General features: G+C 38.5%; 1 protein-coding gene across 3 annotated transcripts in view; it reads left to right on the top strand.

The window, feature by feature from the left end:
* Nucleotides 1-7,182: 7,182 nt before the first annotated feature.
* Nucleotides 7,183-16,865, top strand: part of USP47 (ubiquitin specific peptidase 47) — a 130,222-nt gene continuing 120,539 nt past the window's right edge. Inside the window, exon 1 of one of the 3 annotated variants that reach the window (XM_059067897.2) lies at nt 7,183-7,918. In XM_059067897.2, coding sequence (XP_058923880.1) covers nt 7,880-7,918 — 39 coding nt within the window. In that variant the 5' untranslated portion in view covers nt 7,183-7,879. The remainder of the gene's footprint in view (nt 7,919-16,865) is intronic. The other 2 variants (XM_059067896.2, XM_067038606.1) reach the window with 2 other exon arrangements.

Genomic DNA, 16,865 nt, shown 5'->3' with positions numbered 1-16,865 from the left:
TGTTTATTGACAAAAATTGTGATGATTATTGAAGTTAAAAATTTACACTCTGCCTGCAGATAAGTAAATGAGATAATAGTTGAAGTTTCTGAATTATTTTTTAAGTTGAAAAAATGGCCTAATCCGTGCATGTAAAAAATTCTATGAACAACTAACATCCAAGTGTCAATTACAATTTTTCCTACTAAGGGACTCATGTAAGCCAATGAGAAAATATTCCTTTACTCACTTGTACTGGTCTGTGAAATGTCTGAATAGACAAGTTTTGATGAAAAACTGCCTGCTTTATAAAAAGAGAGAAGAGGAAAATTAGGAAAGGAATAAAAACTGCTATTTATCTTTTTTTTTTGTTGTTGTTGTTGGAAGCATGGAGTCCTAACCACTGGACAGCTAGGGAATTCCCTGCTATTTACCTTTTTAAAGAAAAGGTTCACTTTTAGGGTTTGTAAAAAGAGATTGATAATTTTCCAGAAAAGAGCAACTATAAGGATTAAATAACTAAATCTTTAAAAATGATTAGAAAGTGAAATCAGTTAGTCTAGTGATAATCATCAAATAATTGAAAGACCACTTTCAACATTTAAAATGTGAAAGATCAAGCAACAAAGATCATTGGCTGAAAATTTAAAAGAAAGGCCCAGAGAGTTTGAATCACCAGCTTAGTTAAAAATTAAAAGTTGGGGGCGTGGGATGAATTGGGAGTTTGGGATTGACATATATACACTAGTATGTGTAAAATAGATAACAAATGAGAACATACTTCATAGCACAGGGAACTCTACTCAATGCTCTGTGGTGACCTAAATGGGAAGGAAATCTAAAAAAGAGGGGAAATATGTATATGTATAGATGATTCACTTTGCTGCACAGCAGAAATTAACACAACATTGTAAAGCAACTATACTCCAATAAAAATTAATTTTAAAAGAAAAAGAAAAATAATACCAAATAGAAATTTGTATATACACAATTGAATGAGGAATGCATTTAACTGCAAATATGTGGATCTTTATTCAAAAAAATTATAAGTTGGTGATTCATTGCTTTGTTCCACTGAAGATAAATTATACTTAACCATCAACAAAGAAAATACACTCTATTGAAATATTTCTATTTGTTAAAATCTATTCTATAGTGTCTATAGAAGCAAACAAGGCTTTACCTATGATAAAAGACTCTGGAGTCAGACTTCTTGAATTGGAATCCTAGCTCCACCATTTATTAGCCTTGTGACCTTGGCAAATTACTTCATTTCTCGATTCTTGTTTCCTTGTCTGTATAATGGGGATGATAATTGTACCCAACTCAGCAGGTTGTTGTGGGGAGTAATGAGACACTATGTGAAAGTATTTAATACAAGCCCTGGACCATGGTAAACACTCAATAACAATTTGTATTTGTTGTCAGAGGTATAATAAAGGACTTATGAACCAAAGCAGACAATAAAACACCATGAAAGTTTCAAGTATTGAGCATCTACAATGTTTCAGTCACCATGTTAGTCAATTTCCATACCTTATTTTTAAATTAGTTGTTTTAAAATTATATAAGACAAACATGCCCCCCAGTAAAATAATTAAAGGAACACGGTGTGATTTAATGTGAAAGTGAAAGAGAAAAGATCCCAGCTAACCTTGACATTGCCACTAACAACCTCTATTCCAGGAACTCAGAGATAACCAGTATAAATTTTCTTTTTGGTGAGGTAGTATCATATGCCACTAGAGATTTCATGCCCACATCAACAGAAAACACCTTGGCAAACATATCAATGGTGGAGACATAAATATTAGAGCTTACAACAACCAAAGACAAATTAACCATGATACATCCAAGCTTTCTCTAGGGTTTTGCAAATGTTCAAATTTCAAGGTCAAAGAATAAGGAGGAATCTAATAAAATAAAACTGGAGCCATGGCATTAATCTTTTGAAATGATTCCATAAGATCTTTGCAATAGAGTAGTATTTATAAATGCGGTGGTTGGATAGATCTCAGTACCCCTTGAGAATTTCAGGGGCTTGTTGTAGTAATTACTTTATAGAATTACAAGGATTAGGAATAATGTATGCAAAGGTGAATTTTATTTTATTTTTAAAAATATTTATTTATTTATTTTATTTTTGGCTGCGTCAGGTCTTAGTTGTGGCATGAGGGATCTTTCGCTGCTGTGTGTGGGCTTCACTCTAGTTGTGGCTATGGGCTTCTCTCTAACTGTGGCACGGGATCCAGAGCATGCAGGCTCTGTAAGTGTGGCACGTGGGCTCAGTAGTTGCGGCGCATGGCCTCTCTAGTTGTGGCGCGTGGGCTTAGTTGCCCCACAGCATGTGGGATCTTAGCTCCCTGACCTGGGATCGAACCCACATTCCCTGCACTGGAAGGTGGATTCTTAACCACTGGACCACCAGGAAGTCCCAAAGGTGAATGTTTTATAATAGTATTGTCATGAAACAACAACAAAACTCAGAGATGCAAAGGAAAAGATAGTCATTAAAAAATTTTAACTTGTGCATAGCAAAATATAAATAAAATTAAAAGACAAAATATCAGCTGGAAGAATATTTGCAACAAATATGACAAATGGCTAATTTCATTAATATAACAGAGTTCTTATAAATCAATAAGTAAAAAATGAACAATCCAGCAGAAGAATGTTTAAAGATTGGCACTTCATTAAAAATTAATTACAAATTGCCAGTAAACGTCCGAAAAGATGTTGTACTTTACCCATCACTAAAGAACTGCAAATGTAAAAAACTGCCATCTTTACTCTCAGATTAGCAAGACATATAGGGAAATAAGAACTCATTTAAATTTTGTAGAATATGAATTAATGTAAACTTCTTTGAAGGCAATGTGGCAATATATATCAAAATTATACATGGATTGCTACATACCATGAGCTGTTCTGGTCAAAACTGCAAATATTAAGTTGGTAAATGCCAAGAGTCTACTTTATTACTCTCAGTTTCTAGTTGAGAGCAAAGAGGTTCAGAGAGGTCTTACATGGAGAAAGTGACAGAGCTTGGATCTCAAAACAGGTCAGTCTGGCTCCAAAGTCACATCACAGTAACTAAAGATCTTCTTTTTAACTCCATTAAAACATAGTCATGGTGAAAACCTCCATTCACATTTACAAAATAATTTTAACATTATTACTAATAGTTCCAATTATAGTGGTGAACATTATCACTAGCTCTTAAATTGTATCATATGACTTTGACTATAGGGCTTTATTTATTTATTTAATTGGAGGATAATTGCTTTACATTGTTGTGTTAGTTTCTACTGCAGAACAAAGTGAACCCGCTATATGTAAACATGTATCCCCATATCCCCTCCCTCTTGATCCTCCGTCCCATCCCCCCATCCCACCCCTCTAGGTCACCATGGAGCACCTAGCTGATCTCCCTGTGCTATACAGCAGCTTCCCACCAGCTATCTATTTTACACATGGTAGTGTATATATGTCAATGTCAACGCTACTCTCTCAGTTGACTATAGGGCTTTTTAAAAGTCACTTAAAACATAGAAATGTTTCACAAAGCGTCTTAAAATGTAAAAGAGGAAAAAAATACCTTAAGTGTTACCATGAACATTTTAAAATACACGTTTTATCTTGGAATAATTTTAGATTTGCAGAAAAGTTGCTAACACAGAACAGAGTACACATATACCCCTTCCAGCTTCCCCCATGATTAACATCTTACATTACCATTGTACATTTGTCAAAACTAAGAAACTGACATTGGAACATTAGTAATCAAACGAGAGACTATATTTGGATTCCACCAGGTTTTCCATTAATGTTCTCTTTCTGTTTCAGGATCCCATAGAGTGTACCACATTGTATTTAGTTGTGATGCCTCCCCAGTCTCCTCTTGTCTGTGACAGTTTCTCAGTCTTTCATTGTTTTTCTCGGGCTTAACTGTCTTGAGAAATACTAGCCAGATATCCTGTAGAGTGTTCCCCAATCTGGGTTTTCTGATGTTTTTGTCATGTTTTGACTGGGGTTATATTATGAATATTTTAAAGTGAAAGGAAAAAGAAAAAGAATCCAAAAAAAGTTATAAAGAAAACAGTCCTAGCACATTTTTTTACATGAATCTCATGTAAAAAATGTCATTAGTTCAACAAAAAATTATTAAGCACCTACTATGTGCCAGACACTGTTCTAGGCACAGAAGATACATTAAGGAAACTAGTCTAGAGTGAATGGTCATGAAAGTCCTCTTTGAGAAACTGACATTTGAGAGGCCCAAATAACAAGAGGGAACTAAATAAGGGCAAAGATTTGGGGGAAGAACATTTTAGGGAAAGGGAATAACAAGCTAAAGTCACTGTAGCAGAGGTAAATTTGATGTATATTAAAAGGTTCAATAAAAGCAGATTGGCTGGTTCACTGGTGTAAGACGAAGAGGATAGATGAGATGAACAAGGCAGATAGGGCTGGATTACATTGGGTTTTATAGGCCATGGCAAGGAATATGGATTTTATGTTCAGTGAGATGGGAACTCTTTGAAAGTTTCAACTAAGAGAAAGACAATCTGATTTTTTTTTTTTTTTTTTTTTTTTTTTGCGGTACACAGGTCTCTCACTGTTGTGGCCTCTCCCGTTGTGGAGCACATGCTCCGGACGCGCAGGCTCAGCAGCCATGGCTCATGGGCCTAGCCGCTCCGTGGCATGTGGGATCTTCCCAGACTGGGGCACAAACCCGTGTCCCCTGCATGGGCAGGCAGACTCTCAACCACTGCGCCACCAGGGAAGCCCTGATATATTTTTAAAAGATCATTCTGGATGCTGTGTGGAGTAGAAATTGTTGGGGGATAAAGTAGAAATCAGGAGCCAGGAGTTAGGAGACAAATGCAGTAGTCCAGGCAAGAAAAGATGGTGATTGGAATGAGATGGGCAGCAGTAGATATAAAGAGAAGTGGTTGGATTGGGATATATTTCAGAGGAGGAAGCAACAGCACATAGTAATGAATTGAATGTAAGATGAAGAGTCTCAAGTTTTTGGCTTGATAGACTGAGAATAGTGTAATCTGTTGAGGTGGGGAGAACTGACAGAGCAAATGTTGCAGGAGGTATAGGTGGGGGAGACTTGGAAATCAAATGTTTTATTTAGGTCAAGTTAAATCTGAGATATTTTGAGTTATTGAAAAAGTAGATGGATATATGAGTTTGGAGCCCATGGGAGAAGTCAGGGCTGGAGACATAAAATCTATATATAAAATAAACAAACACATAAATATGTAATATCAGTAACTTTATTTACTAGGAAGAGTAGCCATACATCCCTGTTTGTTCATTTATTTATTAATCAATTCATGTATTCATATACTTATTCCACAAATGTTTATTGTATACTTACCAACATATCAGACTCTAGTACAGTCAGGCCAATGGCATCTAAAGAGAAGAGTGTGCAGCCAGAGAAGGTGGGTCATGGGAAGAAAATACTAAAACTTTTAAAAATATTGATTTTTATCTAAAAACAGAAAAGTGCCTTTCAAATATTTAATATATAGATCGACACTGCCATCTCACTACTAATGAGTGAAAAGTGTGAGTTAGGCATCGTGGAGAATAATTTGGAGATTTCTTCATTTTCTTTGTTTTAATATATTGTGATTTCTTCCAGTTTATGTGTGCTGGGTTAAGTAGATTTACCAATTACATTATTATTTCATTAAATTAACCCCAACAAGAATGGAAGTAGCTAAAAAAGATTTCTGGAAAGAAAACATGAGTTGGAGATAATAAAGCAGGCCTAAGCAAAAAGATGATGATAGAGATGACACATCTGCTGCTAGCATGAGCTTTACAGAAGCCATCTTATTAACTAGTGGGCATGACATTTTGAAATCAGAGATTTGGAAATATTTCCATTATGTGATTTTGATGCAAAATGACGTATGTGTGCTAACCAAGGCTGGGACTACAGTGAGGCAAGTGAGGCATTCACCTCGTGCACGAAATTTAAGGGGATGCCCCAAACTCAGCAATCAAGATAAATACCTAAATGCAATATTTTAAAAAGTCAAAATTAATGCATAAACCTATGATAAACAAAATATCAAAATTTTAAATAAAGACAAGATCAGTACTCTAAAAAAAACCTTATACATGTACACTAAAACTTGAAGACAGAACTTTGCAACTTGTTAAAAGAAATCTTCCAGGCAATGCATTCCAAAGAGTTTTGAAAATAAATAACAATGCAACTTCTTCTGGCTGACATCAGGGAAGATAGAAAGTTACTAGCTGAATTTCAACAAAAACTTTTCATGGTTGGTGGATGGAGGTGGTAAAAATGGATACTTGCATTAGAAGAGCAGCCAAAGATGTACTTCTTCCATTAGGATCTAAATATCTTTGTGAGTTATCTTTTTCAGCTTATGACAGCCGTTAAAACAAAGTACAGAAATAACCTGAATGTTGAATTACACATTTTAATAACCGTTTCATAAAGTATTACAGGTTTTTAAAACCACTGAAACCTAGTCAATCATATTGCTTTCACTAAATATTTTTAGCAAGAATAACAAGGAGTTTTAAAAAGACAATATAGAAAATAACTCTTACAGTTACTTTAAATGTTTATTTCATTTTCATCCTTTTTATGCTTTAAAAATGCTTTATGTCATACACAACAGGAACACAACAGGACGTGTATATAACTCACATCAGTATACAGACTATTTTTTTGTAATAGGGAAGTGCAATCAAAAAAAGTTTGGAGAGCACAAGTACAGGTAGTTAATGCCGTGGGTGTTAGGAACGTGGCAGGATTATATTATCTCAGCGTGCTGTAGAATCGCTGTACCACGGAAGTCTTCATGGATACTGCACCAGGTTTTCATAAACGGAGGTTTGAGGAATGAACAGGATTTGGAAAAATAACTATAGCAAAATTTGTTGCCTATAAAACAGAGCACAGTGCTTACTGCCAGAGGAGATTAAAGCACTGTAAAAACGCTTTTAAAAGAAGATCCTAGGTCCAAACTGCAGCCCTGTTCTCTTAAGCTATCTCAGCCCCAGACTTGAACCTGTCGGAGAAGGAAGTTCCCTGAAATGGCCCAGGAGAGTGCCGCTCTGAAGGAGGGGGACTGGAGGGAGAGTGATACCACTTTTCCGAGCCATGGGCTGTCCCCTCTCCTAGCAGGAGGCCAGCCGTGAGGTCCCTTGAGCCGTGCCTTCGGGAGGATGGGGAGAGGGGAAAAGAAAACGCAGTCCTTTCTGGCTGGGACCGTGTCTGAGTGCAGAGGCCGGGGGGGGGGGGGGGGGGTCTGTGAAGAGGGGATGAGTCCAGGTGCTTTTCTAACGGGGAGGGAGAGCAGTGTTGGTAGCAGGGCCAGAGGAGCGGCTTTAGGCTCGAGTCTCTTCCTGGTGGGCAGGGAGGACCCTAAGGCCTGGTCTTTTCCCTGACGGCAGAGGGAGTCCCGAGATGGACACTCCAGAAACCCCCTCCGAAAAGCATTTTCTTGGCCGCTCAACTAATTTTATACATCCCGAGGCTAAGAGTTGAGGTAATTAGATGCGAGCGACAGCTGTCTCGGCACCTTGAGCTCCAGGCACCTGGCTTGGAGCCCGACGGCCCGAATTCTCGCGAGAACGGTAGCCGCCATTTTTCCATTGATTGCAGCGGGCTGGGGGAGGGGCCGACGACGAAGGCGGCTGCGGCGGCGGCGACGACGACGGCGGAGCCTTGGGTCGGTGTCTGCGCGCTGGTGTCTGAGGCCCAGGCTGAGGCCTCCTCAGTAGCCCGAGCGCAGGCGGTGGAGAGGATGACGGCCGCTGCCGTTTTCTCCTGAGCTAGAGCCGCCGCTACCCTCCCCCTCCCCCGGCAGGGCGGAGAGGAGCGGCCGGAGTCTGAGCTATGGTGCCCGGCGAGGAGAACCAACTGGTCCCGAAGGAGGTGAGGGGCCAACGGAGGAGGCTAGGCCCGAGGCCTGCGGCCGCTCTAAGCAGCGCAAGCCGGGGCGAGGGGCCGGCTGCGGGCCCAGCTCGTGGGCCGGCCCGCCTGTGGGGGAAGGAGGTGTTGGGGGTGCATGGTGGGTGCGGCGAGCAATTGGGAGACCCGACTGGGTCTAGGGGGCCGGGGAACGGAGACCTCTCCCCTTGGGTTTGTGGGGCTGGACAAATAAAGGAGCGGACTGGAAGGAATCGGGTCCTGTTTTGGGGGAGAAGGTGGCTCTTCAAGTAGTTATTTAACACGTTGAGCCAAGGTAGAGAGGTGATTTCAAAGAAGACATTCTGCAACACTGGCAGACGGGCACGACAGGGTGACGGTGCTGCTTCTGGTTTTGACAGTGGCAGTGTATAGCTTTCAGGGCTTGTGAAATCTACACCCAACTTGAGCTTTGTGGGAGGGCAGTTAACTGCTAAGACTTTTTTGAACAACTGTTTCTTACTTGGTAGTACTATGGGCCTGCCTAAATGGGGCCTCCCAATGATCGATGAAAAGTAGTAAATGTGACTTTCACGTAAAGGTAAGAGATAGCGAAGCATTACCATATGGAGAGCTGAATTACTTTTTGTAGTTGGGTTGTGTACGCCAGTTTGGGTGACTTCTTAAATTCTTAAAAGCAAGTGATATGAGAAGGCTTGACTTCTTGGCTTCTCTTGAATAGTAGGAGAGGATTAATGGTAGAATCCAGCACTGGCCAGGGAATTTCAATATATTAATAGTATCTCTGTTGGCTTTATAAATATCTTAAGGGTATCCAAACGTGTATTTTTAACTGGTTGATCATCAGGCGAATGCTTTGGATTTTTAGTTCTCATATACCTTAAATAGAGGCAAGTGTCCGTTGAAATTAGCTATGTTGGATCTTGATATTTTTGAGTGATGTTCTTAAAAATTCTTAATTTTTTTTTTTTTTGCCTTTTTTGGTTGTTTTGTAGTAATTTGTTGCTACTTGACCAAGCTCCAACACTGCAAAAGTGTTATTGGAGTTGTGTATGTATGATATGAATATTTTCCCAACATTATCAGATGATTGTTTTGCAAGGACTGTTTTTTTAAAACTAAGTTATCATGTGTCAGTATTTATTCATCAAGCACCACCAACTCTGCAAAGCAGATAAACAGATGAATTAATCAGAATTCTTGCCGTGGAAGCTTTTAAGGCTACTAAGGAAGGTAACACTAGTATTCATTGAACTCCAAGTAAGGACTAGGTACTTTTCTACAAAGGTAACTCTCATGCAGGGATGGAAGTGATAGGTGCTATGAGAGATATAAAAATGAATTTTCTTTTAGAGCTACATAGTGCTGGTTTTCATTCCTATGAAAAGCAAAGTTAGTCCTTTCTTAATTTTATTTTATTTTTTTAAAATTAATTAATTAACTTATGGCTGCATTGGGTCAGGCTTTCTCTAGTTGTGGTGAGCGGGGGCTACTCTTGTGGTGCGCAGGCTTCTCATTGTGGTGGCTTCTCTTGTGGAGCATGGGCTCTAGGCGCGCGGGCTCAGTAGTTGTGGCTCACGGGCTCTAGAGCTCAGGCTCAGTACTTGTGGTGCACGGGCTTAGTTGCTCTGCGGCATGTGGGATCTTCCAGGACCAGGGCTCGAACCCATGTCCCCTGCATTGGCAGGCGGATTCTTAACCACCGTGCCTCCCCTTTCTTAATTTTTTGACCATTAGAAAATATAATATCGGTGGAACTTTTCTTTAAGAAAGCCCAATATTAGGTTTATTTCCCTAATAATGTGAGTTATAGAAAACATGATATAAATAAACACTTTCACAGGAATATACCTGCAAAGCTGCTTTTACCTTTTGGATCTTAAAGATTAAACGCCTCTCCTTTAAGACTAACTCCCTTACCTGAGGCTTCGAACTCATCCCGACTTCCAACATTTTTTTTTTTTTTCCCTACTCTTTCTGGACCACATGCCTTTGTTTTCTGTTTCCTAGACTCATCTTCAGTCTTTTCTTTTTCCCTGACTCCTTTTTTTTTTTTTTTTTTTTTTTGTGGTACGCGGGCCTCTCACTGTTGTGGCCTCTGCCGTTGCGGAGCACAGGCTCCGGACGTGCAGGCTCAGCGGCCATGGCTCACGGGCCCAGCCACTCCGCGGCATGTGGGACCTTCCCGGACCGGGGCACGAACCCGTGTCCCCTGCATCGGCAGGCGGATTCTCAACCACTGCGCCACCAGGGAAGCCCCTGACTCCTTTTTTGATTCCTGGAAACATGCACAGTACTCTCAAATCTCAAAAGTCTGTCACTTTTTTAGCTAGCTAAGTAATTCATTCTTTTTTGATGGCCATACTTCTCTTCTTGAATTCTTGCCTGCTTCTCTTCCTTGAATTTTCTTTTGCATTTGATACTTTTAAAAAATTCCTTGATTTTAGTAATACTGTACTTTGGGGCCTTTTTCCCCTGCCTGTTTGTCCTATCTGACCACTCATTTAGTCAGTGTTTTTCTCTTTTTTTCTGTATCCTTAATTATCACTTTCGTCTCATCTTTGTCATCCCCTGTCTGGTCTTTTTAAGTAGGAGTAGAATTATATAGTGCTAAAGCTGAGAGAACACATAGTGATCATTTAGTAACTTATACCCCTTCACTTCTATAGATGAGGAAATGAGGGCCAGAAGATTGAAAGTGACTTGTTCAGGGTCACATAATGAGTAAATAAATGACAGAGCTAGGACTAGAACTCACATCCCCTTGATTATACTCTGTTTTACACATCCCTTCATGAAACCTAGAGGCTCCGTAAAAGTAGTTTGTAACTCTCTAAGTCCATTTACTATGTGTAAATAAATTACAGAATTTTAAAATGTCTTATTTCTGTTCTAATGGTTTATTACCAACAATTTGGCAGCCTTTTTCTTTTTTAGAGAACCTCTGACACTTACTAGATTTAGATATTGGTTAAATGTGTGCATCCATGTGTGTGCAGTTGTTGAACGAATAATTTGTTATTCTGGTCCCTGAAGCTCAAGGACAAATGTACCTTAGAGGACTGCTGAAGAAGGCAGCTTAGTGTCATGCAGGGCTTGGCAAACTAGTCCCCTGGGCCAAATTCAGCCCACAGCCTGTTTTGTTTGGCCCATGAGTTAAGAATGATTTTTACATTTTCAAATTGTTGGAAAAAAAATCAAAATAATAAAAATAATCTGTGACACATGGAAGTATATGAAATTTAGATTTCAGTATTCATAAATAAAGTTTTATTGGAACACATTGATGCCCATTTATTTACTGTTACCTATGGCTGTAGCAGAGTTGAGTAGTTGATACAGATGCTGTATGCAGGATAAATTTGAAACTATTTAGCTTGGTGTTCAGTGCCTAGTACACTTTGATTCTGGCCACAGTCTGCCCTTTCAGCTTATCTCTTCTTCCTCAAAACAAGTTTTTAATGCAGCCAAACAGGTTTTTCTCTAACTTGCGTTTCACTTCTATTTGTGCTGCCTCTTCTTTCCTACTTCTGCCCCACTGATTCAGAACATTCATACACATCTTTCCCTCAGTACCTCATATCTCATTTATTCTAAAAAACCTTTTCTGACCGTTTAACCTTAAGGATTTCTCCTTCTTAGAAGACTTTTATATATGAATAGAATTCATTTGGCAATTAATAAATAGTGCTTTGTGACATCTATTATGGTCTCAGACTGTATTTTATTATTATTCATTATGGATTTCTTGACAGCAGAGATCTTTGTGTGTGTGTGTCTCTTTCTCTCTCTCTCTCTCTCTCTCTCTCTCTTTTGGGGGGTATGTGTTATATGTCTAATACAGTGTCCTTTCTGAAGGACACTGATCTTCAGTAATATTCATTGATGTGGTTACAGGGTTGCAAGGAAACTTAGAGTTCTAACCAATTTCCCCTGCTTGGATGTTTTCTACAACATCCTTGGCACACTGTTTTCCAGCCTTTGCTTGAATACCTTCATGACATCTCTGGTAACATCTTTGTCTTAGAATTCTGAGATCTGTTGTTTTAAGTTTTTGAGTTGAGAGAAGTCTAGATCTCTGTAGCTGCCATCTTTTGATAGTTGCCTCTGAACAACAGAGAAATCTTAAATCATTTTGCATAGGACAGCTTTTTCTCATTGTTGAAGGGGGGAGGGGAGGAGGACTGAGCATCTTCAGTTCTTTGTTTCTCAGTTGCTTTCTTTTAGATATAATCCAGTGTTTTTAATATTTCTCCTAATTGTTGTACCCAGAGGAGAGCAAAGTGAGTGTGGTCTGTTCTTTGTGGTAAACAACAAAGCATTTCACCTCACTATTTCACTCTACTATATGTCTTTGAATTGTTTTATATTGATGTTGACTTTGAGATCTCTTTTAATGTCATTTCACTTTCATTTATTGCATCATTTAAAAAAATTATTCTGTTTCCTTATAAGGATTTGTGACATTAATATTTGTTGTGTACTCACTGTACATTACTGTATGCTGCCATATAGGCAATATTTAGAAAAAAATATTTTTTCCTCAAGTATTTTATAGTATAATTAAGGATAAAAGGTACATAATTACTAATAGTTTTAAAATAATACTTTCACTGTAATACTTAAAGTGGAGTCCAAGGAGTATATAAATGTAGAAAGGGTAGAAAAATGAAAGAAAAGGAATATGTAGTTCCATATCTCAGTGGATTTTTTTCTGCCTCTCTTTTCCATATAATAAACACGACTTCTATCTGGAACTAATGATGATAATAATAACCAAAATTTATTGAGCATTTATTATATGTCACATACTATGGTATTATTAACTCATTTGAACTTCACAATGACCTCATAACTATATCAGGGCTGTTGATATTGAGAGCCCTCAAAACATTAAAACAACTTGTTTTTCATCTCTATTGTCTGTTTTTTTTTAAAAAATAAATTCAGTTAATGAATATTATGGAACATGTCAAATGAGTATTCTTTTAATTTGTATGGCTTCAACGTTTGATTGTAATTTACACATTTATATCTATAGCCCTGACCTCTCTTCTAGTTTCGGATTTCTACCTGCATACTGGATATCTCTCTCTACTTGGTTGTACTCTAGGACCTACAGATTAAATATGTGTAATATCAACCTCATTTCTCTTTCCTCTCGTCTCATGTCCTCCTCCCAGCATAGTTCTTTCTTTGTATTCTCTTGTTCAGTTAGTGTCATCATCATCTGTTTATTTGCTGAAGTTGGAACATTTTTTTGACTCCTCCTTTTTCCTTTTTTTCATACATAGTTAAATCATCACTTGAAAAATATCTCTTGTATCCTTACCTTTCTCTTCGTGGCTCTGCCTCTATTTTCTCGTTCAAATGTAGCCCTTTTAAATGGTCTGTGTTTTTCTAGGCTCTTTTCTTTTGTAACCGTCCTCACAATAGCCATTACTTTCTAAAACACATGACAGGATGACTTACCTGTTTTAAAGTTTATAATTATTACCCTCTGATTGAAAATTGAATACTAGGTAATATTAATAAACACTATGCACCAGACACTGTGCTAAACAATTTACACACTTACTTAATATCTGTAAGGCCCTTTAAGGCATCTCTTATCTTTCATTATGTATTTTATAGATAGATAGAAAGAAAGGCTTAAAGAGTAAGTATTTTGGGCTTCCCTGGTGGCTCAGTGGTTAAGAATCCACCTGCCAATGCAGGGGACACGGGTTCGAGCCCTGATCCAGGAAGATTCTACATGCTGCGGAGCAACTAAGCCCATGTGCCATAACTACTAAGCCTGTGCTCTAGAGCCCACGAGCCACAACTACTGAGCCCACATGCCAAACTACTGGAGCCCGTGCTCCACAACAAGAGAAGCCACCGCAGTGAGAAACCTGTGCACCACAACGAAGAGTAGCCCCTGCTTGCCACAACTAGAGAAAGCTCTCGCACAGCAATGAAGACCCAACGCAGCCAAAAAAAAAAAGAGTAAGTAACTTATTCAGAGTTATATAGCTGTTTGTTTCTAAGTCATTGTGGCCTTAGCCAGGAGGAAAGTCCTTCATAATGTAGCCTCAATTGATTTGTTTTTTAAAATTAATTTTTGTCAAAGTTATACATACACATATTGAAAAGAGTTGAATAACTCCGCTCTGCAGATTCTCCTTCCCCTTCATTTTGGGCTCTCCAGAGGCAACCACTTGCTACTCATTCTTTTGATAGTTATCTCCATATTTCAAAATAGTATGCCTATAGTTTTCCCTCGTGATTTTTTCATTTGAATGGATTGTCTACGGACTTCCCACAATGGAAGATTTGATTTACCACTATCCCCAAACACAGACACACTTCTCAATTCTGCCCAATCCTTCCAATATTGTTATATTGCAAGTTGTTTGGATACATAGGTTTCAAAGTTTATATCAATGTGACTGTATTCATAGTTGAGCCTTGCAGTTTATTGTGTTGATTTTCCCTTCCTGTACAGCATTTTGTTTTCCATGAGTTAATATTTTCTAAAAATTTGCTTTTGCTTTGTTTTCTATGTATTTAATCATTAACTTAACCAAGTGGTTCTCAATTGGGGGCAACCCAGAGGATATTGGCTATGTTGGGTAGGTGAGGGAGGGCAGGAGTGTGCTATTGATATCTAGCGAGCAGAAGCCATCTATGCTGCCAAGCATCATCCTGCACTGCACTGGACCACCTCCCACAACAAAGAATTATGTGGTACAAAATGTCAATAAAAACTCTGATTTAGTTTATGAGTCTTTTCCTTATTATGTTCAAACTACCAATTTTTTGATGAATTTCCTTGAATTGCAGCTGCTGTCTTAGATTTGCCTTTACAATCATCTTAGGAGTTTCCGTCAGGTCTCTCTTGTATTAGAGCTCCTGGTTCTGTATCTGATGTCTTCATCTTTCTTTGTGTTCTCATTTTGGAGGACCACTTTCAATAGCTTTCTGGATGGGCTATAGTTTTTTCAAGACTTCACATGTCTGAAAATGTTTCTACCCTCTTGCTTTATAGATAGTTTGGCTGGGCAGAGAATTCTCAGTCAGAAATAATTTTCTCTCAGAATTTTGAATACATTGCTCCATTGCCATACTGTTTTCAGCGTTGCTGTTGAAACATCAGATGCCTAGATTTTTTTTTTTAAATCAATTAATTTATTTTTGGCTGCGCTGGGTCTTCGTTGCTGTGTGCTGGCTTTCTCTGGTTGCTGCGAGCAGGGCCTGCTCTTCGTTGCGGTTTGCTGGCTTCTCATTGCCATGGCTTCTCTCTGCCTTGGCTTCTCTCATTGCAGAACACGGGCTCTAGGTGCTCAGGCTTCAGTAGTTGAAGCATGTGGGTTCAGTAGTTGTGACGCACAGGCTTAGTTGCCCCGTGGCATGTCGGATCTTCCCGGACCAGGGATTGAACCCGTGTCTCCTGCATTGGCAGGCAGATTCTTAACCACTGCACTACCAGGGAAGTCCCTGCCTAGAAGATTTTGAATCTTATTTTTTCTCTCTGGAAGCTTGGAGAACCTTTTCCCCTAGAGTTCTGAAATTCCTGTATTATGTGTACAGGTCTGTTTTTCTCCACTTCTGCGGGGTTCAGGGTAGTCTTATTCAATCTGAAATTTGTTTAATCTGTTCTGGGAAATTTCCTTAAGTCATTTATTTTGTTTCTTCCCCTTCGTTTTCTCTCTTGAATTCCTATTATTTAGGTAATGGGTCTACTGTCTTGGTTTCTCTAATTTTCTTCTGTGTTTACATCTATTTTCCATTTCTTTTCCTTTTTCCTCTGCTTTCTGGGAGATTTTTCTCAATTTTATCTTCTAATTCTTCTACTAAGGTTTTATTTCTGCTATCATGTTTATAATTTCCAAGTACTATTTTTTCTGAAAATGTTTTAATATATCCTGATATATCCTGTTTTTGATATCCTATTTTTGTTTTATGGATGCAGTGTCTTATCTCTCTTAGGGAATTATTGATACTTTTCTTCTCTGCATATTCTCTCTTTTCTCCAAATTTCCTTTTTCTGTTTGTTTGCTTTGGACTTTGTCTTTCATATTAGATGCTTTTTTTAGATGTCTGGTATTCCTTGGAACTCAATGCTTATTTAGAAGAGGGGCCTTAAAAAGCTGAATGAAAGCTCTGCCAGTGGGTAATTATGGTTTTCCCTGTACTTTGGATATGTGTGGATAATTTCCTTGTAGACTCCCAGTGACATGTTTTTCTCTTGTGCTCAATTGATTTCCCAGAAAAGATTTCTGATCTTTTGCTTGGAGAGAACAAGCTTGGAAGCTGAGTAGGAAACGGGGTTGTGGGTTTCATCATAAAGTACATGAATACCCTTTCATTTAATTCTCCAGTTTTCAGTGTGGCAGCCCTCAAATTTGATTGCACCTGGCATCCTCTAGTCCAGAGATACCTTGTTTTATGCTCTCCTGAGATTGCTTAGTCTTTTGCCAGGAAGGGTCAAAGAGTAAAAGAGAGAGGATCTGGGAGTTCTGACTGCTTCTTAAGCAGACTTTAATCTCTAATTCTAGCTTGGACTTCACTCTTGCTCCCAGAATATCTGAAACTGCTAGTTCCTGAGCCTTTTCGGTTTTTTTCCCCTTTTTTTCTTCTTAATTTTTTATAGAAAGCTTGAAAAAAGAATACACAGAGTTCCCATATACCTGTCACCAAGCTTCTCCTCATGGTAACATATTTTATAACCATAGAACACTTATCAAAAGTAAGAAATTAACTTTAGTACAATACTATTAACTATACTACGAATTTATTCAAATTTGACCAGTTTTCCACTAATGTTTCTTTTTATTCCAAGATCCAAATTCAGAATCCCACATTGTATTTTGTTGTCATGTCTCCTTAGTTTGTGACAATTTCTCAGACTTTTCTTCTCTTTCATGACCTTGACATTTTGAACAGCACTAGTCATTTTTGCAGAATCACC

Source organism: Kogia breviceps, chromosome 7 (assembly GCF_026419965.1).
Source record: "Kogia breviceps isolate mKogBre1 chromosome 7, mKogBre1 haplotype 1, whole genome shotgun sequence".
NCBI lineage: Eukaryota > Metazoa > Chordata > Mammalia > Artiodactyla > Physeteridae > Kogia > Kogia breviceps.
This window is presented reverse-complemented; position numbering and strand designations above follow the sequence as displayed.